The 21,448-nt window shown below is 39.0% G+C and overlaps 1 protein-coding gene across 3 annotated transcripts in view; it reads right to left on the minus strand.

Moving 5' to 3' along the window:
* Positions 1–21,448, minus strand: part of QTGAL (queuosine-tRNA galactosyltransferase) — a 304,979-nt gene that overhangs the window by 195,804 nt on the left and 87,727 nt on the right. For all 3 annotated transcript variants that reach the window (XM_074971518.1, XM_074971521.1, XM_074971520.1), the window contains exon 6: positions 16,162–16,257. In XM_074971518.1, coding sequence (XP_074827619.1) covers positions 16,162–16,257 — 96 coding nt within the window. The remainder of the gene's footprint in view (positions 1–16,161; positions 16,258–21,448) is intronic.

The following is a 21,448-nucleotide window of genomic DNA, read 5'->3' on the forward strand; positions in this document are numbered from 1 at the left end:
TCTGGCAATGAGTTTTCCAGTTTATTATTTCTTGTAACCTAAAGTAGAGTCACCATCCCGATGCTAGATGCCAGCCAGCTGCAGTTCTACATGCTCGCCCTTCAAGAGTAAGATGTTTATGAGTTCAGCACTGCTTCAGCTGAGCATGGATCAACTGCAGTAATCCGTGGAACTGCAGCCAGTGGCTTCTGCTACCATGGAGCCCCACTACAAATGGGTTGCCCCCGGCACTTACAGTGTTTGAAAATGGTGATTACAGCCACTGCCAACATTTATCTGATTACAGCCACTGCCAACATTTATCCAGCCACCTGATTTTAAAAGCTAGCAGCCAACAAAGCGGCTTGTCCCACCATGAATTCCATTTTTATGGTGTTTTTAAAAGAATGTAAATCCTAACCTGTGAACATACCGGGATCTCTTTTAAAGTCTGCCTCATATTACACGTGTGTAAAAAAGCTTTGGAGTCAGTAGGAGAGAATTTTTTTTGTCATAAAATTATTCGTAGATCTGCACAGCAGATGTTCACAATGTAAAGGGAACAGAGGCCGGTCTGTGGTCAGCCAGCAAGCTCTGTTTCAAGTGGGTAGATCAAGGCTCAAGGCAGCAACTATTTCCTGTCAGCACACTGGGTGACGGCAATAGCAGCTTTCGTGGGTTATACACCAGTTAACTTGTACAAAGTCACTTTTGTGAGGGTCTGGTTCTGTTTCATAGCTGACAGGATAATAATGCTTAAAGGTTCAGTATCCCCTTTTAAAAGGTGTATGCCAACTGGTGCATAAAGTATTATTGCTTTCCTCTTACTGTGTATATTTTTGTGTTTCTTTGTGAGATGACTGCGGTATGCCTTCAGAAAGAGGGAGCATACCTATACTTTCATTACTATGCTAATTTAAATTTAGAGGCAAAGCCCGTTGTAGTGCAGTCCAGCCAGAGCATCCCTTTTTGGTTGAACGTGGTGTGGCTGGTGAAGCCTGCCCCAAGTTCCCTCCACCAGAGTATAAACAAGTCAAGACCAGCTTCAGGTAATAAATACCACCCTCCCTAGATGGTCTGCTTTATTGAACAGGAAATGTTTAACAGAAAACATCACACAGGCATACAGGACAGCTTTCTATCTTGACTTCCTGGCCGAGGGACTCAGTCACTCAGTCTATCGGTCATCTGTATTGAGTTCAGTATTCGTCTCCATTGAGGCTCTCTGTCTGGTTGCTCTCACCTCAGGTCTCCTAATGCCATCTGGGTAGAGGCTTCCTCTGATGTTGGGGTCCACTGTGGTCTCTCAAGGGCTTCTCCAAATACTAGGCAAGCCCTGTGGGCTGTCTGTTGACAGTGACTCCCCTTCTCTGAAGCATTTCTTCCAGGTTCTGTGGTATGGTAGGCTCCCCAGAGAGCTCTCTCTTTCCAGGATCCTCCTTTAGGCTCTCTGACCTAGGAGATTGTGTTCTGCTTAACCCAGGAGTCCTGCCCTAAGAGCTCAGCTTCTGCTGGACTCAGGCTCCCTGCGTCAGGAGCACAGATTCTGCCTAGCTCATTCTCCCTCCCTTGGGAGTACAGCTTCATCAAATTCAGGCTCTACATCCTAGGAGCATGGCTTTTGCCTGTTTCAGGCTCCCTGGGAGCTCCCCTCCTCTGGAGCTTCCTTTCTTTTAACGGGTCTCCCTCTAACTAAGGTCCTTAGCCTTTTATCATGCCCAAGTGACTCCGTGCCTAACTTTTAGGTACTGCTATGATAGTTGCTGACTATCATCTAAACTCACTTCCTGTGATAACACAGGCCATAGCACTTTCTTGAATTAATTCCTGCTTCAATTGGAGCATATCTTTTAGAAAAAACATCCAATCTTGATTTTAAAATTTCCAGTGATGGAGAATCCACCACAACTCTTGGTGAGTGGGTCCAATGATTAATTACCTTCACTGTTAAAATATTTGCAACCTTATTCCTAATGAAATTTGTCTACCTTCAATTTCCAGCCATTGGATCTCATTATACCTTTATAGATTGAAGTGCAATCAAATTTCTGTTCCTTATTTAGGTAATTATAGACTGTGATCAAGTCATACTTTAACCCTCTCTTTATTAAGTTAAGGAGTTCCTGGAGTTTCTTACCGTAAGGCATGTTTCCCAATCTTCCACCAACTTGTAGCTCTTCTCTGAACCCTCTCCATTTTTTCAGCATCCTTCTTGAATTGTATATACCACACTTGGACACTGTATTCCAGCAGGTGACATAGTGCCAATTACAGAGGTAAACGAGTTAGAGGATGCTATCTAATACTATAATAAGAGAAAGAGAGAGACAAGCAGAAAGAGAGAGAAGGGAAAATATAGGACAGCTGAGATGCACAGTGGCACTGACTGGCTACCTAGATGTGGGGTTTGTGTTAGCAGCTCTGCACAGCAATAGCACTAGAAAACAGAGAGAAAATGAATGAAAGAACAGATCAAGACTGGGAGTGGTAATGTCAGAGAAAATTTTGTTTGGAATTTTTCCAAGACTGGAACATAAAGCGGTATGAAACTTGGCTGAGGGGGTTTTCCTCACCCAGCCCTAACCACAGCACAGGTGGAATATTATCTTTTGTATTTGCTGCATAGTAGACAGTTATCAACCTCTGTTTAACCATAAAGCCTAGGAAATTAACTAGCCTCACTGTTATTTCTCTCTTCACCATCTTTTCTGATTAAAAATTTAGTTGTTTAAATTTAAGAATTTCCCAGGATATTCCAGCAGCTAATTCTCTTGCAGTTAGCCGTTGCTCCTCCCTGGCTTCGGACCAGAATTCAGAGCACAGTTGCCAGGAAAATATTTGCCCTAATAAGCCCATTATCAATGGAAGACTGAAATAGCACAGATATTAATCTTTTACCCTGAGTGCATTCTATATAAAGGGAATCAAAACCCACCTTTAGTACACCAGAATGACTTTTGCTCCTAGCACATTTTAGAAAGACATTTGTCCTCAGCAGGAAAGCCCTCTGCAATCTGGTTACCTGCCACCTGATGACCAATTTACCACTGGTGATTTTGGTGTCTCCCAAAATATTAAGGAGACATCTCAAGAATCCCAACCATCATGATATAGAGGCAGAGAGCTGCATGGATACAAAATATTCAGGAGAAAAGAATTAAATCTGAAAGAATTAAATCCCAGCGCTGGTAGCTATGCCCCTTGTGGAGATGGGTTTTTTAGAGCTCTGGGAAAGCTGTCTCCCAGCGCTCTACCGCGACCACGCAAGCCATGCTAAAGAGCTACCACAGCAGCGCTTTAGCGTTGCCAGGGTAGACTAGCCCTCAGAGAAGGCACCTATGCCATGGGAGTGGACCAACCCACGTCACTGCAAGGATCTTTCTAGCAGCTAGAAGAAGGTATAAAAAGAGTGAATGACCTCATCACTTAGCTTCTTTCCCCCACCCACATCTCAACACCTAGAAGAATGAATGGAAGACAAAGACTTTGAACTGGGGAAGATTGGTCACAGGCTGGAAAGGGGTCCAGTCTGTGTATTGAGGAACTGTAAGCTGACTGTACTATCCTGTTAGGGTGAGAAACTGTTTGATTCAAATCTTGCTTAGTCAAAATTAGAATTTAGACTACAAATTTATTTTTGTTTTTTAGGTAACCAACTTTGATATCTATGCCTGCTACTTATAATCACCTAAAATCTCTGTCTGTGGTTAATAAATCTCTTTTATATTTTACCTAAAACAGAGTGGTTTTGGTTGAACTGCTTGGGACATCTCAGCTCAGATTACAAAGGCTAGTGTATGTCCATTCCACTCTGAAGGAATGGCAAACTAATTAATGAACTTACACTGTCCAAGGAAGCATTGAGCAGCGTAAGATGGCACAGTTCTGAGGTGTAGGGCTGGAACTGGGGGGAACTGGCTGGAGCCCCTCTATTGCATGGTTCATGAGTGGCTAGGAGATCATTCATGTAACTCAGTTGTGTGTATCCTTGCCTGTGAATGGCTGAGTAAGTACAGTGCCTGTCAGAGGTTTGTAACTTGACAGTAGCATCACAGTGTGAAAGACAACTCAGGCTGATGGGTTTGGAAGGCTCAGAAGTCCCATAGTCCAAGTTGCATGCCGGGGACCCCATCACAGACACACAATCCTGTGAGGGAACAGAGGTGAAACCTAAAAGGAAAGGGGGGAGTGAAATCTGATAACTGTTGTATTAATCCTAACAAATGGCATAAAAGACCACTGTGGAATACACTGACAATGATCCAACACCACAAAGGAGAACACACAGTACAAAACCTGAGGCCAAACTGTTGAAAAATAAATAAATAAAATGAAAAAAAGAAAAAAAAAAAGCATAATAATCATACAGATGGTTAGGCAGAAGCGTCTCCTGCAGATGAAAGAGTTCAGTTTTGTGGTTTGGCATGTTTTACTTTTTAAAGTAAATTTCAATTAAGCTGTGAGCAAGTAGGTTTAACCAAGATGTTTCTCACTGTTCATCTGGTGAGTGAAGGTGTGAAAAAGTAGCAGTGGATGTGATGCAAATTTTCCAGTCATTGGCTCAGAGTTGCACCTAACTGGTGTTTAAAAAAAACAAAGCAATTCCTTTGGGAAATAACATAAATATCCTATTCTGAGCCAGAGTACAGGTTGGGAACTGAGATAGGGAACTAGGACCTAGATTTCAGTGCATCACCTTTCAATATTTCTAATTCTGACATAAACCTGAATCCTCTAATCATTTCACCAAGCATGCAACACCTCTGCTCAGTAAACATTTATCACATCTTCTGAATCTCCCTTGCAACTGGACTGTTGTTGCTTAGTATCCAAGCTGATGAACAAAGCCAGGCCACATTTCTGCAAAGAAAATTAGTCCCTGCTTGAAGAGAGTCATAGATTGAGTTCTGCAAAACACCAAGTAGAGTATATCTTCTGAACCGTGGTTGAGATTTCCAAAGGGACCTAAGGGAATTAAGTGCCCAACTCTCACTGGCTTTCAATGGCAGCTAGGCACTTAACTCCCTTAGGCCCCTTTGAAAATTCCAGCCCCTCTGCCTTCCTCCTGCTGAAGGTTCAGAAAGGTTTCTATTTTGTCATCCTTGAGTCTCTGGGATTCAGGGTGTTGGAAACTCTTTCATGGAAAAGGAATCAGCATTGAATCTGCAGATCTAGCAACCTCAGTAGCTAGATTCCTGAGTTAGATTTGTGGTGCATAGTTCTGGCTGACCAACAACTGATTTTCTAGTCCCATGGGCCATTCCTGATGCCCCTTCATTTTTGACCAAATACTACAGGTCAACTGTCACTGTAGACAGAGTATCCCATGAAAACAGTCCCTTAGTTAATTACTCAAGTAAAAGATAAAAGGATTGATGCCACATTTCCTCATTGCATGGAGACACCTTGAAATGTTAAATGTCCACTAGTAGTGGTACTCACCAATGCCAACAACAGGTGGAGCAAAACAAAAGGCAGCTTGGACCCACCTCATTAATTTTAAGTGTCAATAATCTATTTGGTGTTGCACAGTACACAAAAAAAGACAAGAAACTGTCCCAAAGAGTTTATAATTAACAAATATCTCCAGGCTTTCAGAAATGGAGACAAAACATGACAAAAGGGAATGGGGTGGAAGTTCTATATGGAATGCCATTATATGGGTGCTCAAATCTCAGCATCATAGCCCTTCTTTGTAAAGTTGTAGAAAAATTGTGTTCCACAATATTAGCATTCATTGTTTTAAAACTGATGGGCCATTGGCTATAGCTACAGTTTGAGCTGGGAGTGCAATTCCCAGCTCGAGATGACATACTAACACTAGCTCTCATTGAGCTAGCACACTATAAATAGAACATAGCCATGGCAGCGAGAGTGGAAGGAGAGACTAGCTGCCTCGAGTGCATGCCCATCCAAGACCAGAAGCTCGCACTGGGAATGGCTAGCTCCTCCCTCCATAGTGCTGCCACGGCTAGAATCTATTTTAGCATGCTAGCTCAATGAGAGCTAACACAAGTATGTCTCATCAAGCTGTGAATCACAATCCCAGCTCCAAGTGTAGATGTACCCTGTGTCTCAGTTATACCACTCTGGCAATGTAAAGAGGCCAGCTGGGTATAACTGGCTGAGTCATGCAAAGGGGCCTTGTTATAACTGACAGGTTTCAGAGTAGCAGCCGTGTTAGTCTGTATTTGCAAAAAGAAAAGGAGTACTAGTGGCACCTTAGAGACTAACCAATTTATTTGAGCATAAGCTTTCGTGAGCTACAGCATCCGATGCATCCGATGAAGTGAGCTGTAGCTCACGAAAGCTTATGCTCAAATAAATCAGCTAATCTCTAAGGTGCCACAAGTACTCCTTTTCTTGTTATAACTGAGAAACCCATTCCCATAGCTTCTTGTGTCCCAAAAGCGCCAGCTGTCCCCCTGCCCAGCTGCTATAACCTCCAACTTCCTCATCTCTCCAACATCTTCTACAATGCATTTATGCATTTTCAATGCAAAACATTGTGACACACTAAAAATTGATATTTTGGAACCAATAAAATATGAATGGAATTTAATATCAAAATAAATAACACAATGGAGACTGCACTGATTGCATTTGTTATTTGTTTTCAAATTTCACTTCCTAAAAACACTTTTTCTACTCATACATGTTATAAAAAAATCACACCCCTAACTCAAATAGTTATACTAGGAAAGCTTTTAAGAATAGATCAGGCCCAAGTCACAGAGAACAAACTTGAAGTAAAAATTTTAATATTAATCAGTACTCAAACACTAGGATTCCTGTTTTGTTTTGTTTATTTGTTTTACTGGTCTAAGAAACCTAACAACCATTCCATCCTGAAAATGACCACTACTATAAATTTTAATATTGTAACATCACATTTTAAGGCCTTTAGGTGGTTAATGAATAATGAAGAGTAAAGAAAATCCTGTGAGCAAACAGGGGTGTACACACCACTAGAAGAAATAATACTTTGCACTTGTACAAAGCCTTCCATAGGCTCTTGCAAATATTCATTCTTTATGTTAACAGGTGCACTTTATGGCCAGTCCAGTAAGCTGAACAGGTCCTAGAGCCATAAAGCATGGGAAATTATTTTAAACACTTAAAATCTGTCAATTAAAAAGCAAATCCTCAGCATTTTGCAGAGTTTCTATTTCACTAGATCTTTAACAAAATAAAACAAAAAACAACTGCAGCTAGCAGCAGCGACTAACGTGATACTTCATTTAGCATAGTCAAAAAATTAGCCATTTTGGTAACATATCATTTTTTAAAATAAGTTCATGAAACATGCCGGTTGTACACTTCTCTCCCCACTTCCTTTTTTTAACTTTGTAGGCGGCAGGCATTGAAAGTGATGTAAAGGTTAAATCCACCCACATCATAGCCAGCGAGGTGGCAAAGGACCAAGAATTAGACTAGCAGCCAGATGCAAGACCATTTCCTTCCTCGTTATACACCCCATGCACTGCAACTGCTCAGATTTCCGTTTGGGCTATGGCTTGGCTATCCTCCTGCTAACCACATGCCTGCCCCACCTTCTCTGACATCCTTGTTCTCAAAATGTGATCTGCATATACAGTCTGTACTTTAGATGAACTAAATGTATGCTAATCATCTTTAAGATCATGCTATCTACATATTTTAACACACAAATATCTACTACCTTGGAAAAAGGACACAGCATTCACAGCTGCATTTAACCAGTGCAAACCCCTTAGAAATTTAACTATTAATCTTGATCCAAGCCCTGCATGGTACTAATCACATTCACATTGAAAGAAATTAGGATTGCTGAAAAAACACCCCACAGGACCAGGCTCTTGTGCCCAAAAATTTTAAGACTGGGTTAGAACTTGTTTTCTTTACCACATGCAAAAAAAACTACATTTTTTAAAAACTGCATTAATATTGTACATACTTTTAGTACTGATGAAAGGAACAGGCTGATGTAACTGTGCCTTAAAAGAAAGCAATCCTGACTACCCAAGCAATTAAAACAGTGAGAACGACAAAGACAGGTATTAAACATGCTAAATTGACGCTTCTTTAAAGATTTGAGTATGAAACTAAAATACTGTTTGCTACAAATCAACTCAACAACTTCAGGTGTCCCTGCTTTTTTGACCTACTGTCCAATTTGGCAAGTGATGCTCCCTGCTCTCAGATATTATAGTGATCGGCACCACAGTTTAAGCTAGATAGCTATGAAGATACAAGCTGAGACACAGGTCTCCATATACCAAAGTTGTTTTCACCAGGAAGTAGTTTGGTGATTCTAATTTAATTTAGAACAGTGAGCTTTGCTGAAAGCACTGTGCAGCAACATAGCAGGAGCTGATAAAATCACCAGAACAGTTTTTCAACTGTACTCAGTGGCTCCAATGAAAAATACAGGAAGTACCAGGTACTGAGCTCTTTTGAAAATCTGGTCAAAATGAGGAGTAATGGTCTCAAGTTGCAATGGGGGAGGTTTAGATTGGATATTAGGAAAAACTTTTTCACTAAGAGGGTGGTGAAACACTGGAATGCGTTACCTAGGGAGGTGGTAGAATCTCCTTCCTTAGAGGTTTTTAAGGTCAGGCTTGACAAAGCCCTGGCTGGGATGATTTAACTGGGAATTGGTCCTGCTTCGAGCAGGGGGTTGGACTAGATGACCTTCTGGGGTCCCTTCCAACCCTGATATTCTATGTTTCTATGATTCTATGATTCCACTGATTTTTACCCAACAGAAGCTGAAATGTAGACTAAACAAACATGGCAAATGAGTTATCTTCCACTAAGGAGTAAACCATCACTAAACAATTCTTAAGTGTCTGGGCTCCTGAAATGCAGAAGCCTTGGGGGGGGGAAAAAAAAAAAACAGCTCTGAAACTAGACCAATTTTTTGGCTGAAATTTTTCTTAAAAGCAAATTATTTTAAGTATTCATGCATATTATTCAATGTGAGAATATGCACTATACTGTGCTTGGTTGCAACAGGTAGAATGAAGTATTTTTCCTCTTAGTCAAATTAAAATAGAGAGCTTCAATAAAATTAAAAATAGTGAACTCATGGCTGAAGCTAGCATTTTTCATTAAAATTAACTGCAAGGATGTTTCTGTTATCTGTGGAATCAGCATTTTGACTTTCAAACTCATGAAGAAAGAAAATTACAGGAAGTTTAGGGTGTATCTGTACTGGGCTCTCATAAAAGAACTGACTGAAAACCAAACAGCATCTGATTATTTGGCAACTTTTGGATTTACAGTAGTTTATCTTTTGAAGATAAAAATGTTAAGATCACTTTATTATTCCAGCTACCATTTGAAGACAAAAACTTATTTTTAAGTCATTCCTTATCTGTTAGGCAAAATCAGTCTCCTCAAGGTACAGAGGCAATGGGATAAGAGCCCAAAAATAAGATTAAAGTCTGTTCATTTGTATGTAGGCCTGTCAGTTAATTGCAGTTAACTCATGCGATTAACTCAAAAAAATTCATCGCGATTAATCTCAGTTTTAATCGCATTGTTAAACAATAGAATACCAATTGAAATTTATTAAATATTTTGAATGTTTTTCTACATTTTCATATATATTGTAGTCTGTGTTGTAATTGAAATCAAGTGTATATTATTTTATTACAAATATTTGCACTAAAATGATAAAAGAAACAGTATTTTTCAATTCACTTTATTCAAGTACTGTAATGCAATCTTGTCATGAAAGCACAATTTACAAATGTATTTTTTTTGTTATATAACTGCACTGAAAAAACAAAACAATATAAAACTTCAGAGCCTATAAGTCCTCTGGAATGGTAGCTGAAGCATGAACGGGCATACAAATGTTTCGTATATCTGGCATGTAAATACCTTGCAATGCCAGCTACAAAAGTGTCATGCAAATACCTGTTCTCACTTTCTGGTGACATTGTAAATAAGAAGAGGGCAGCATTATCTCTTGTAAATGTAAACAAACTTGTTTGTCTTTGTGATTGGCTGAACAAGAAGTAGGCCTGAGTGGACTTGCAGGCTCTACTATTTTATATTATTTTATTTTTTAATGCGTTTTTTTTTGTTACATAATTCTACATTTGTAAGTTCAACTTTCAAGGTAACGAGATTGCATTACAGTACTTGTATTAGGTGAATTGTAAAATACTATTTATTTTGTTTTTTTACAGTGCAAATACTTGTAATCAAAAATAAATGTAAAGTGAGCACTGTACACTTTGTATTCTGTGTTGTAATTGAAATCAATATATTTGAAAATGTAGAAAACATCCAAAAATATTTAAATAAATGTTATTCTATTATTGTTTAACAGTGCGATTAATCGCGATTAATTTTTTTTAATTGCTTGACAGCCCTATTTGTAAGGTAACATATCAACAAGCTAACTATAAAAGATCAAACAACCATAAATGAACACTCAGTAACATTTAACGTTTCAAAAGCTGTAAGTTTTTTAGTTCAGTTCACAAAATGTCCGAGGTGTAATGCATTCCTAGATCTAAGTCAATTAGAAGGTGGTGTTCAGAGTAGTTTAGCTTGTTGAGGTTTTTGAAACATTTATAGTTACATTTTCAAACGCACGTAAGTGAATTAGGAGCTTAAATTCCATTTCCTAAAAGAACTTAGGCACTTAGGCTCCCAAGTCCCACTGTCTTTCAATGAGACTGAGGCTAAGCACCCACATCATTTAGGCAAATGGGATGTAGATACTTTTGAAAAGTTTACAATTGGTCTGTTTCTCCTTACTTTTAGCATCTACTGCCCCAGAACACAGCTCTCAAAGATTCACCAAGACATTTTGGAAAAAAAAAACGAACACCTACAAAATGTAAACCAATTTGGTTCTATACTGTGTAAGATTAACATCTGAAGATACCAGAGCAGAGACTCAGCTGGTATAAACTGATCCATAGACTCCAAGCATTTCAGTGTCGATCAGGTTCATTTCATAATTCTTTGAAACTTCACATCATGCATCACGCCAATATGTCACAGCTACCAAGAACCTTTTGGAACAAGGAGCCAATCCAAAGGGAGTATTTTGAGTTGTTTTCATAGTATATTGCAATGTTTCTATTATAAACATTTAAGTATTAAATTATGAATCAAATTCAAAGCTGGTATAAGAACTGATAGCTAATTGAAGTTAATGGATCTGCAAATGCTTGTACTAGGTCTGAAACTGACTTGATTTCTTTTCAACAATAAACGAAGAAACCATACAAAGTCAAAAGATTTTGCAATATCCATTTTTTTTCCTGTAGAACATCTTTAGGTCCAAACAAAAATGTTGAAATAATAAGTGAAAATTTAAATAATTTTGAGCTATTGCAGATCTCTTTCTAAAAGTTCAAGAATATTTAACCCAGAGATGCCTTTATACAGTGCCTCATTAAGAAGCTCCAATTATGCTTTCAGTCCACAGATGTGGGTAAGTACTTCTCATTAGGTGCTCTGCACTCCCTAGGACTCCTAAGAGCCCCTTGGACGTATAGTTTCTGAAGTAAATATAAAACCACTGACAATCCTGTGTGTTTTTTTTCATGATGCTCTGCAGGCGAGAAGAAAAATGAAGCTGCTAAATAATTTTCTTTTATTGTACATGTTTAGTTAGGCCCAGACAGTTTAATGCAATGCATTCTAACCATACAGTTTGTAACTTCAGCTACATTTGCCCAGGCCAAAACTCATAGGACTTCACTATAAACTTAGTTTTTGGACACATCAGAGAATGGAGAGGGCAGAGGGGAACAAAATAAAAACAAACAAAACCTTAGCTGACCAAACATAATAGTTGTCTTAAAGCAAATGTTGAATGTTCCAAAAAAAAAAAAATCTGGCTTTTCTGCTTCACGTATACCTTCTCCTGAGAAAGTCCATAGGGGTCTAATTTTCAACAACAGTACCATTGTTAATCTACAATCAGAAAGTCTCTTTCTCAGCCCCACTTCAGTCTTTACTAGCAATGATGAGCAACACCATTGTGAATGGCTATATCTTTTCTTTCAAGCTTTTAGCTCATTTGCTTCAATTCTTGCTCTAAAGACATACTTGAAATCATTCCTCAGCATTAATAAAGCCACTACTTGGACTCCAGAACATATTTAAGACAGATGCAATGGCTTAAATAAATAAAGGCACCATGTTTTAATTCAACCCAATACCAAAGTCAATTACAAATATGTCACACTATGACTTTTATTCAAGAGTAATTCAGAACCCCCTAAGATCTGTAGCAGGATGCACAAAAAGCTTCTTGAGTCAGATTGGCAGCTTTAGCAATCTGTTGGGTGAATCCAGCAGTTGGCTCTAATGGAATAGAAAGTTGCACGTTAATGAATCCCAATGTGCTATATCCTGCCCCTCTGTCAGATGATCCAGAGAAATCAGAAAACTACTAAATTGTACCCACAGGTGTGGTATGAATATACAGTTAAAAGTTACAATCCAACAGTCATCTCTGAAAAGATTCTAAATCCAGTCAACTCAGAAAGAATTTTCTAAGATAAGCAGCCATATGCATTATGTTTCAGGGAGCAATATTGAGCTGTTAGGGTCCATGTAGAGATAGAGCCATTATAGCTTGTTCTGTCAAAGATCTAACTGGGCAATTGTTGAACAGGCTTGGATCTGAGTTAAACTATATTGCTCAGAGTCAAAAACAACATTTTAGAAAGTACTTACTAAAAATACTATTTGCATAATTTAAACTAACATTAAAAACCACTCAGATAAGTGTTTTGACTTATAAGGTTCAGTAAAGTTTTCAGTTTATATATCTCCAGATCAGACTGCAACAAAATTTCATAAATGGATCTGATTTAGAGGTCCTGTAGGATTCTTTTTAATCTGCAATTTTTTCCAGTTTCCAAAGCAGCATATTAAAACAACTAAGTCCTTTAATATTAATTTATGTGTTTCGTCCTGTGGCTGTTAGTGTGATTCAATTACATATATGGCCATAAGAGTCTAAAAACTTGGCATCTATTGGGTCAGAAGGAAACATTAAAAAAACCCTCTATAAATGTTTATAATCCATGTAATAATGTATCTGAAAATGCATATCTACAGTATACAGAGTATACTATTTAATCCCTTAATTACCATCTCCACCCTTAAATTACAATAAAAATAGTGTACAAATATCTTTTAAACAGAAGTAAATGCTGATCTACAAAAAAAGAAATGAAAACTAAATTAATCCCAGATTTCTGTGATGATTACCCCCACTAAAGAGGTGGTGGGGGCAATTAGCAAAGAAATAAATATTAACTAACCTTTCAAAAGGTGTTTTTCACCATCGATTGTGCTCTCTTGGTACTCTCCAGTTCCCTGAAAATAGCCCAGAACATATATTCTGTGACATTATAAATACCATGAAGTATATTGGGATTCAATTACATTTATGGTATTTGGAATGTCACAAAATGATGCACTGTGGGATATATTTAGTGAACCAGGAGTACATCACAAAGGGGAAAATAAAAATTAAAATGAAAAAGCATTTTTGTACTGAATGCCTCCACCAGACTGAGAAGAGAGGGCACTCAACCCAGAAATCTGGGATTAACTCACATGGCACAAAATGGAAACCGCTGACACTCATGCACAAGAGAGAGGTGAAGTTTGAATTTCAGCTTGCATCCTGAATTCCTTGGCTTTTGTCAGTTTAAAAATCAGACTTTTAACATAAACATATGAATTTAGAATGCTATTTCATTCATTTCTTTAATGGGCAAAGTTTGCATGGCTCAGAAACGTATTTCAGAATTCCCATCACAAAACGAATCTATTAAAATTGCAACTCTCTCATCATGAGCATTGCTGGAGAAACCATTTATCTGAACCACCCAGGTCAGATTCTCCTAAAAAAAAACATCTACAAACTATTTGCAACTGGACTCAGATCATTGTGGAGCACTGGAGTAGATAAAGCAATTGCTTTAAAAGAGGAAGGGGTTTTTTTTCTTCAAAATCATGAATGCTATACAGACAACTACATGGTAGTGACAGCATGTTAGAGGGCCTCCACTTTGCAGTTCAGTGGTTTAATTTCCCAATATATGGCACAATTAGTTCATCTCTATAAAATACAGTAGTGTAGCAGAAACAGCTGAAAAGTGCTGAGCACTGAGCGCAGACACAGATGAAAAGAGCCCCTCAGTACAGGAAATGGCTGGAAACGATATACTGTAAATTAAAGCCAATTTTCCTGCATTTCCTGAAGGATTGCTCATCTCAGAGATTCAACAAATCTCTTATTAAAGGCCCAGAAGTGAAACTATAATTTTCTTGAAGTTTATTTACTTTTTCAAAGAAAATAAAAACAAAAGACAGACAAGGCATTCATAACAAACTAAATCCCATAATAAATAACAGAATCATCCTGTGAATATTAGAAAAGAGCTGGCTTGGTTTTCCCATTTCTTTTTCCAACTTTCAACTCATGCAAAAACCAATATGAAGAGAGAAAATGTTAAGGCCCTAATTCTACTCTAATTGAAATCAATGGCAAAAATTTCAGTCATGTCAATGGTGTGATATCAGGGCCTGAGATAAAAGGAAATTTGACACAATTTTCAATCATCATCATTTAGTTATAGAATCTATCAGCACCATCAGACCTTGAAAAAAATGATGGTACTGTATACAGCCCTTAGGGTTGCAGTGGGCTTAACTTTTTTACCAGTTCATTAACGACTCAATCCAAAATTCATTTGAAGTCAATGGAAATATTTCAATGGGTGTGGGATCAGTCCTTAAGCCATGGGCCTTTTTCCCCATCACTTCCAACTGTGTGTTGTGATCATGCATCCCACGGCTGAACTGTCAGAGGCATACGGTATTTCTCAACTCATAAGCCTCTTCTACTGCCAAACCTAAAGTCAACACCAAATATTCCATTGGTAACTGTTTTTCTTTTACCATTTTTACTTGATTAACAATCTGAGACTAATGTTTTATTATTGCAGGGCAGGACCACCAAACATGTATGAATGACCCCTATAACCACATCCTTTCCAAAACAGAGTTGAGCAATCCCCCATGCAACTTTTTTTCAGACACACTGATGTACGACACCATTGGCACTTTACTTTGTAGTTCTATATAATAAAATTATTGTCCTTTAGAACAAAATACTCTGTTTCATATTTCAAACCTATGATTATCTGTTATTGTGCATTTCAACGGTTTCCACTGCAGATCTTAAAGGAGCTCTATGGATTCCTCTCTGTGTTATGCTTACCACTCCAGAGGCTGTATGTCTGTCTTTAGGGTTATGGCAGTGGGGAATGCAATTGAGTTTACAATATGAAATCTAACAAACAAGGGTGTATTCATCTCTTGAGCCACTTAAACCTAGTAAAATTAAAAACAAATGTCTTCCTGCTATAACACCACAAAAACCAAGCCCAAAATATGCGCTTTTTAATGCACGCTAGGGCAGTCTTTCGCTAACCACCCATTAGACGTCTTATAATACTTAGCACACACATTCTTCTACAAACTGGACTGATTTCTTCCACAGTTTAACTTGTTTTTGCCAAAGACACTTTTAGTTCAGAGTTGGCCATCCGCCTAATGAAACAATCTCTTTTAAAGCCTAGTCTGCTGTCTTTAGTTGCACAAGATGCGTCGTACTTAAAAACAAGGATAATGCAACCTGTGTTTAAGCCTTCAAAAAATACTATTTTAAAAATATCACCAGCAAAAGTTAACTAAATATATACATACATATATATATACACACACATTATTTATATTATCAGGATGTAATGTTACAACTAAAATCTCCTTAGGATAGAGCATTTTTTTCTCTTATTTAAATATGTATGCTAAAAGAAAAAGTGAAATAGCTTCAACCTTCTCAAGAGTAAGGTCATCACTATGCAATAACCATACACTCCAAAGGCATTTTTTCCAATTACAGGCACTATTATTATACTTTTAATGGGTATATTAAAACAAAAGATTTAATAATATATTTCTATAATTTCCATTCAGTCAAATATCTGTTGGAGTTTTTAAAAGTATTTTTGCCTTTAGTTTCTCAAAGGACAACTCTGATCAGCACCAAGTATCATTAGTGAATGGAAAAACACAACTAAACAAGCCTTTCTGTCTACTGCGTTAGCATCACAGATTGAATCACAACTGAAACAAGAATACCTGTGTAAGAAGTTGTCCAGGTGTCAGATTATTGATCCAACGAGTATATCGTTCAGTAGAATCCAATGGCTCTCTCCTGACTTGGCAACCTATAATCTAAAACATAATAAAAATCACAAACTGTCAAACCTTAGACATTCAAGCATCAGTAAAAGCATCTGAAGTTAAATAATTACACACAAAAATCCCTCCATTACACATTTTTAAGGTTGCAAGGTCAGGCACTCAGAAGTTAGGAAATGCCAAAATTACAGTTACCTTGCAACCTAAATTCATCCCCCATGTGTGTATGCATTATGATACAGTCTTTAATTTACATTAACACATACTATTTTTCTCAGTTTCAGTTCCAGCTTCCACCCCCTCTCCTTCCCAGGCTACTTGTCCCAATCTATTCTTCACCCGCCCATGTCCGGCTCTTGTCCCCTCTGCATTCGACTCATGCAGCTTCTTCCTCCAGGCTGCCTGAGCTTGGCGGGCAACGGGAAGGGAGGTCATCATGGAGAGCACAGGACAGGCAGTCTCCATGTTCCCAGTCCAGGTGCCCAGACCAAGCATGGCCTGCAGCAGCCCAAAACTGCAATTGCAAGGAAAGCCCTGCACCATATGGACAGAACCTTTGGGGAATACAACTGTTAAAATCTAAGATGTCTTTATTGAGCATGTGCACACTGTGATTTTTCAAAGACTGATAAGTAGGGCCTACCAAATTCACAGCCATGAAAAAAGGTGTCACGGACCATGAAATCTGGTCTCTCCCTGTGAAATCTGGACTTTTGTGTGCTTTTACCCTATACTATACAGATTTCACAGGGGAGACCAGCATTTCTCAAATTGGGGGTCCTGACCAAAAGAGAGCTGTGGGGCGGGGGTCACAAGGTTATTTTGGGGGGATGGGGGGGGGTCGCAGTATTGTCACCATTACTTTTGTGCTGTCTTCAGATCTGGGCAGCTGGAGAGTGGCGGCTATTAGCTGGGCATCCAGCTCTGAAGGCAGTGCTTCGCCAGTAGCAGTGCAGAAGTAAGGGTGGCAATACCATACCATGCCATCCTTGCGTCTGTGCTGCTGCTTGCGGTGGCTCTGACTTCAGAACTGGGCTCCTGGCCAGCAGCCACCGCTCTCCAGCTGCCCAGCTCTGAAGGCGGCAGCACCACCAGCACCAGCAGCGCAGATAAGGATAGCAGTACTGTAACCACCCCTACAATAACCTTGCAACCCCCACCCCAACTCCTTTATGGGTCAGGACCCCTAAAATTACAACACCATGAAATTGCAGATTTAAATAGATGAAATCATGAAATTTACTATTTTTAAAATCCTATGAATGTGAAATTGACCAAAATCCTATGACCTGTCAATTTGGCAGGGCCCTACTTATATCTTGACCAAATAGAGGTGGATTTTCACAGGGATGGCAAAAGACATAGCTCTTCCACAAAGGTCAGCCCCCTGCTACATTTCAGCTTCCTGCTCCAATGCATGGGGGTACCTGAGCTTTTCAAAGAAAAAGTCACCAGAATTTTTTTTAACTTGTGCAAAACAATGTAGTATTCCCTAGCCTCATTCTTGTAAGTGTCTTAATAATTTTGGCTGAAATTTTTCAAAGAAAACTCTGCCAGATGCAAGCATCTGGCATGTAAAATTTCAGCCCAAACAGTTACAGTCTTACAAAGTTATAAGCAACTGAAAAGAGAGTCTTATAATGGAGAGTATTGGGCAACCTTAATAAAAGGTTGTGCTATTAGCCCTGCCTATATACTGTAATATAGAGTGGTTTATATCAAATGAAGAACTATTCTCTCTGAATTTAACAAGATAAATCAAAACATCAATATAGTAAAAAATCTAAATACTGTATTTTAATAAATTATAACTGTTCATTCAAGCAAGTATAATATTCCCATATCATTAGAACAAGATTCTCTTCTCTGATTCCCCCTATGTAGCTCTACTGCATACGAAGAGTTTGTTAAGTATGCAGAACTCTTTGAGATCAAGAAAATTTTTGATTTGAGTGCACAGGTAGAGGGCAGAATTTTACAGGCACTTTTTAGTTTTTATTATCTGCACATGCATTAATGTGTATCCCATGGAATTTTATGTGATCATTTAATTGTTTGCTTTAGAAATCCTTGTTCAAATAAAAACAGTGGGAGAACCTGACAAAATCAAGTGGGTTGGAGAAGTAGAGAGACAGACAGCCCTCTCGGTTTACTAATCTGTGTAGGTCTCTGAGCCACCAAAAATGTTCTCATTACTCCACTAATTAATTATGTATCCAACAATATTGCTGACATTCCACACCTGCTGCACCATTCCTTTTCCAGATTTTGACATACTTGTCACTGTGGATGTGATCATTATTTGCACCAGAAATTAATACCAACATTGCAATATTAGGAATTCTGAGCATTGAGTTGGGATGATAGGATTTTGTTTGTTCGAGGCTGGGAATACTTTTAAACCACTTCTCTTTTTATATGTCCAGAAGGAAATATAACTGCACATATTGAGGACTGCTGCCCTATTAAGTACTTTGAACTCTTCTATTCATATAAATGTCTTTAAATTCACTCATGCAAGTGGCTGGGTTGGAATTGCTTGTGTGCACAGCCAGAACAGAAATAGTACCATGTGATTTATCTGGCCAATCTTAACTAATCAACACTGTTTGATCACAGAAAACTTTCAGAGGGCTGTTAGCGATCAACCAACAGTTAATAAAATTCACAGAAGAATGTGATGAATAATTTTTTTTAAAAATAACAAAATCATGATTTATGTACCCCACAGAAAGAGGAGCCAGAAGCTAAGATAAACTATTTGAATTATTTGTTCAACTCTACTTTTGACTTAGCACAATAAAGCTTAAAACCTCCTGTCAGCTCTCCCCGAATCAGAATCAAATAAAGGGTCCTAAGGGCCAAAGTTACAATTTCTAGATATTTTAATAATGCTAATCCCAATTTTTTTTAAAATTAATATTGAATGGAAGTTTTCTAACTTCCAATTTTTTTGGAATTTAACATTCCGTATTTTTAAATGTTTCACAAAAGTTTTGATTAGAAGTACATTCACACTATCTTTCTATAGAGGGGGTTATTTTTAAGCAAACTATTTTAAAGCTAATGATTTACAGAGGCTTTTGCTAGTATATATAAAGGCAAGATAGACTATCTTTCTTGCATTGTAAGAACTGTGTGTGGAAGTTCAGAAGAAAGCTGACAAAATGCAAAGTGCTGTGCTAACACAATCCTGCCTTTCTGAAAGGTATTCCATAACAGAAAGATAAGGAAGCTTAGCTTATATACACAAATACCCTGACCCTAAGCTCTACAAATACGAGTTAATGAACAGCTGTCATGAGGTGAGAGATTAGTATGGGAGCCCAAACTTGTTTTCTAAAAGATTGGTTTCCAATTAGAGAAAAATTGGTCATCTCCCCCATCCAGCCTGAAACCTCAGAGAGGAGCAGGCCAGGTTTTTTGTTTTTATTATTTCCACTTTGGACTGCTTCCAGCTCACCCGGACCATTACCAGCAGCACTCAAATGTGCCGTCTGTTTAAGACTGCTTCTTAAATCTGGAGCACTGTTAGGTACAAGCTCTCAGATAAAGGTGAGAGGTTAACATGTAAACCCCTAAGCTAAACAGAACTACTGGCTCAACTCTCAGCAGGACTGTGTCCGCCCTTTATTCTTCCAAGACAGATAAAATGAGTTCCATGAACTTTACTCTGTGTGTGTGTGTGAGATGGAGGAGTGGGGGAGGTATCATAGAATGAAACCTTTAAAAATGAGGTTCCACTTGCTCTTCTCTTGAATGTAAGTATGTCATTTTTCATAAAAGTGAAGTTTGGCTCTGTGTCCCTGGCCAAAATTTCCCCTTCTTTCCATGCTGCTATACAGGGTGCTGTACAATTGTTGGTTGCTGCTGTCCCTCCCACCCGAATGCTGGTTGCATTTCAGTGGTACATACTGTATACAGTCTGTAAAATGTTTTGGATCCTTTTGGATGAAAAGGATCATATTAGCATAGAATATTTTTTATCCCCAACAAACAGAATGAGATTTCAAGAATTGCTCACTATTTCTTATTGTAACAAAGCAAAGATAGTTGCCAAAGCAAATTACTTCATTCCTGGTGGGCAAGAGAGGTGTACTTAACAGAACATTTTGAACTTTCATTTGAAAATAGTTTGGTTCAGGTATGGTTCTAGGGATTGGCAAAGTCTGGCTGAGGAATCTAGGCCAAGGCAGGCTTCTGAACCCTGTTAAACTATCCCACCTACATACCAGGATGGGTGGTACCAGGACCCTCCCCAGAATATGAAATTCATCCTCTACCACATGTTCTGCTAACTCCTTGCTTAACATTGTAGTTATGTTCCTGAAAAATGCGACTTTAAGCAAAATGATGTTAAGTGAATCCAATTTCCCCATAAGAATTAATGTAACGGGGGAGGGGGAGGTTAAGTTCCAGGGAAAAAAATTTCACCAGACAATTTAATATTGTACATAGCAATGATGATTGTGAAGCTTGGTTGAGGTGGTGAAGTCAGAGGGTGGAAGAGGGTAGGATATTTCCCAAGAAATGTCTTACTCCTAAATGATGAACTAGCACTCGGCTGAGTCCTCAAGGGTTAACACATTGTTTTTAATGTAGCCTCACACTCTACAAGGCAGCATGAATGGAGGGAGGGGAGACAGCATGGCAGACAGAGACAGACACACACCGTGTGTGTGTGTGTGAGTGTGAGTGTGTGTGTGAGAGAGAGAGGCATTGCCCCTTTAAGTACGCTGACCCCGCTCTAAGTTCACTGCCTTTTTAAGTAGATCAGCAAGTTGAGACAGCAGCTGCTGCCAGCAAGCTCCCTCTGTCCAGAGCCCTGTTGTGTCTCCCCCTGCTCTACAGAGATGGGGTAAAGGAGCGGGGGGCAGGAGCATGGGGGAGGGGGACACCCTGACATTAGCACCCCTCTTTCCCCCCCCCCATTGTCCCCCGCACAGCAAGCAGGAGGCTCCCAGGAGCAACTCCAAGTGAGAGGACAGGAGCACCACACGGCAGTGGGGGTGGGACAGCTGAACTGCCCAGCAATTGACAGCCTGCTGGGCGGCTGCCGCACAGGGAACTTAGGGGAGCGCGGAGCTGATGGGGGGCTGCCAGCCCACCCTGGTTCCAAGCCCCCACCAGCTCACTCCAACGGGCTGCTCTTCCTGCAAGCAGTGGACAAAGCAGGCTGCTGCCAAACAATGTTATAAGGGAGCATTGCACAACTTTAAACGAG

The sequence above is a fragment of the Natator depressus genome, chromosome 14 (assembly GCF_965152275.1).
Source record: "Natator depressus isolate rNatDep1 chromosome 14, rNatDep2.hap1, whole genome shotgun sequence".
NCBI lineage: Eukaryota > Metazoa > Chordata > Testudines > Cheloniidae > Natator > Natator depressus.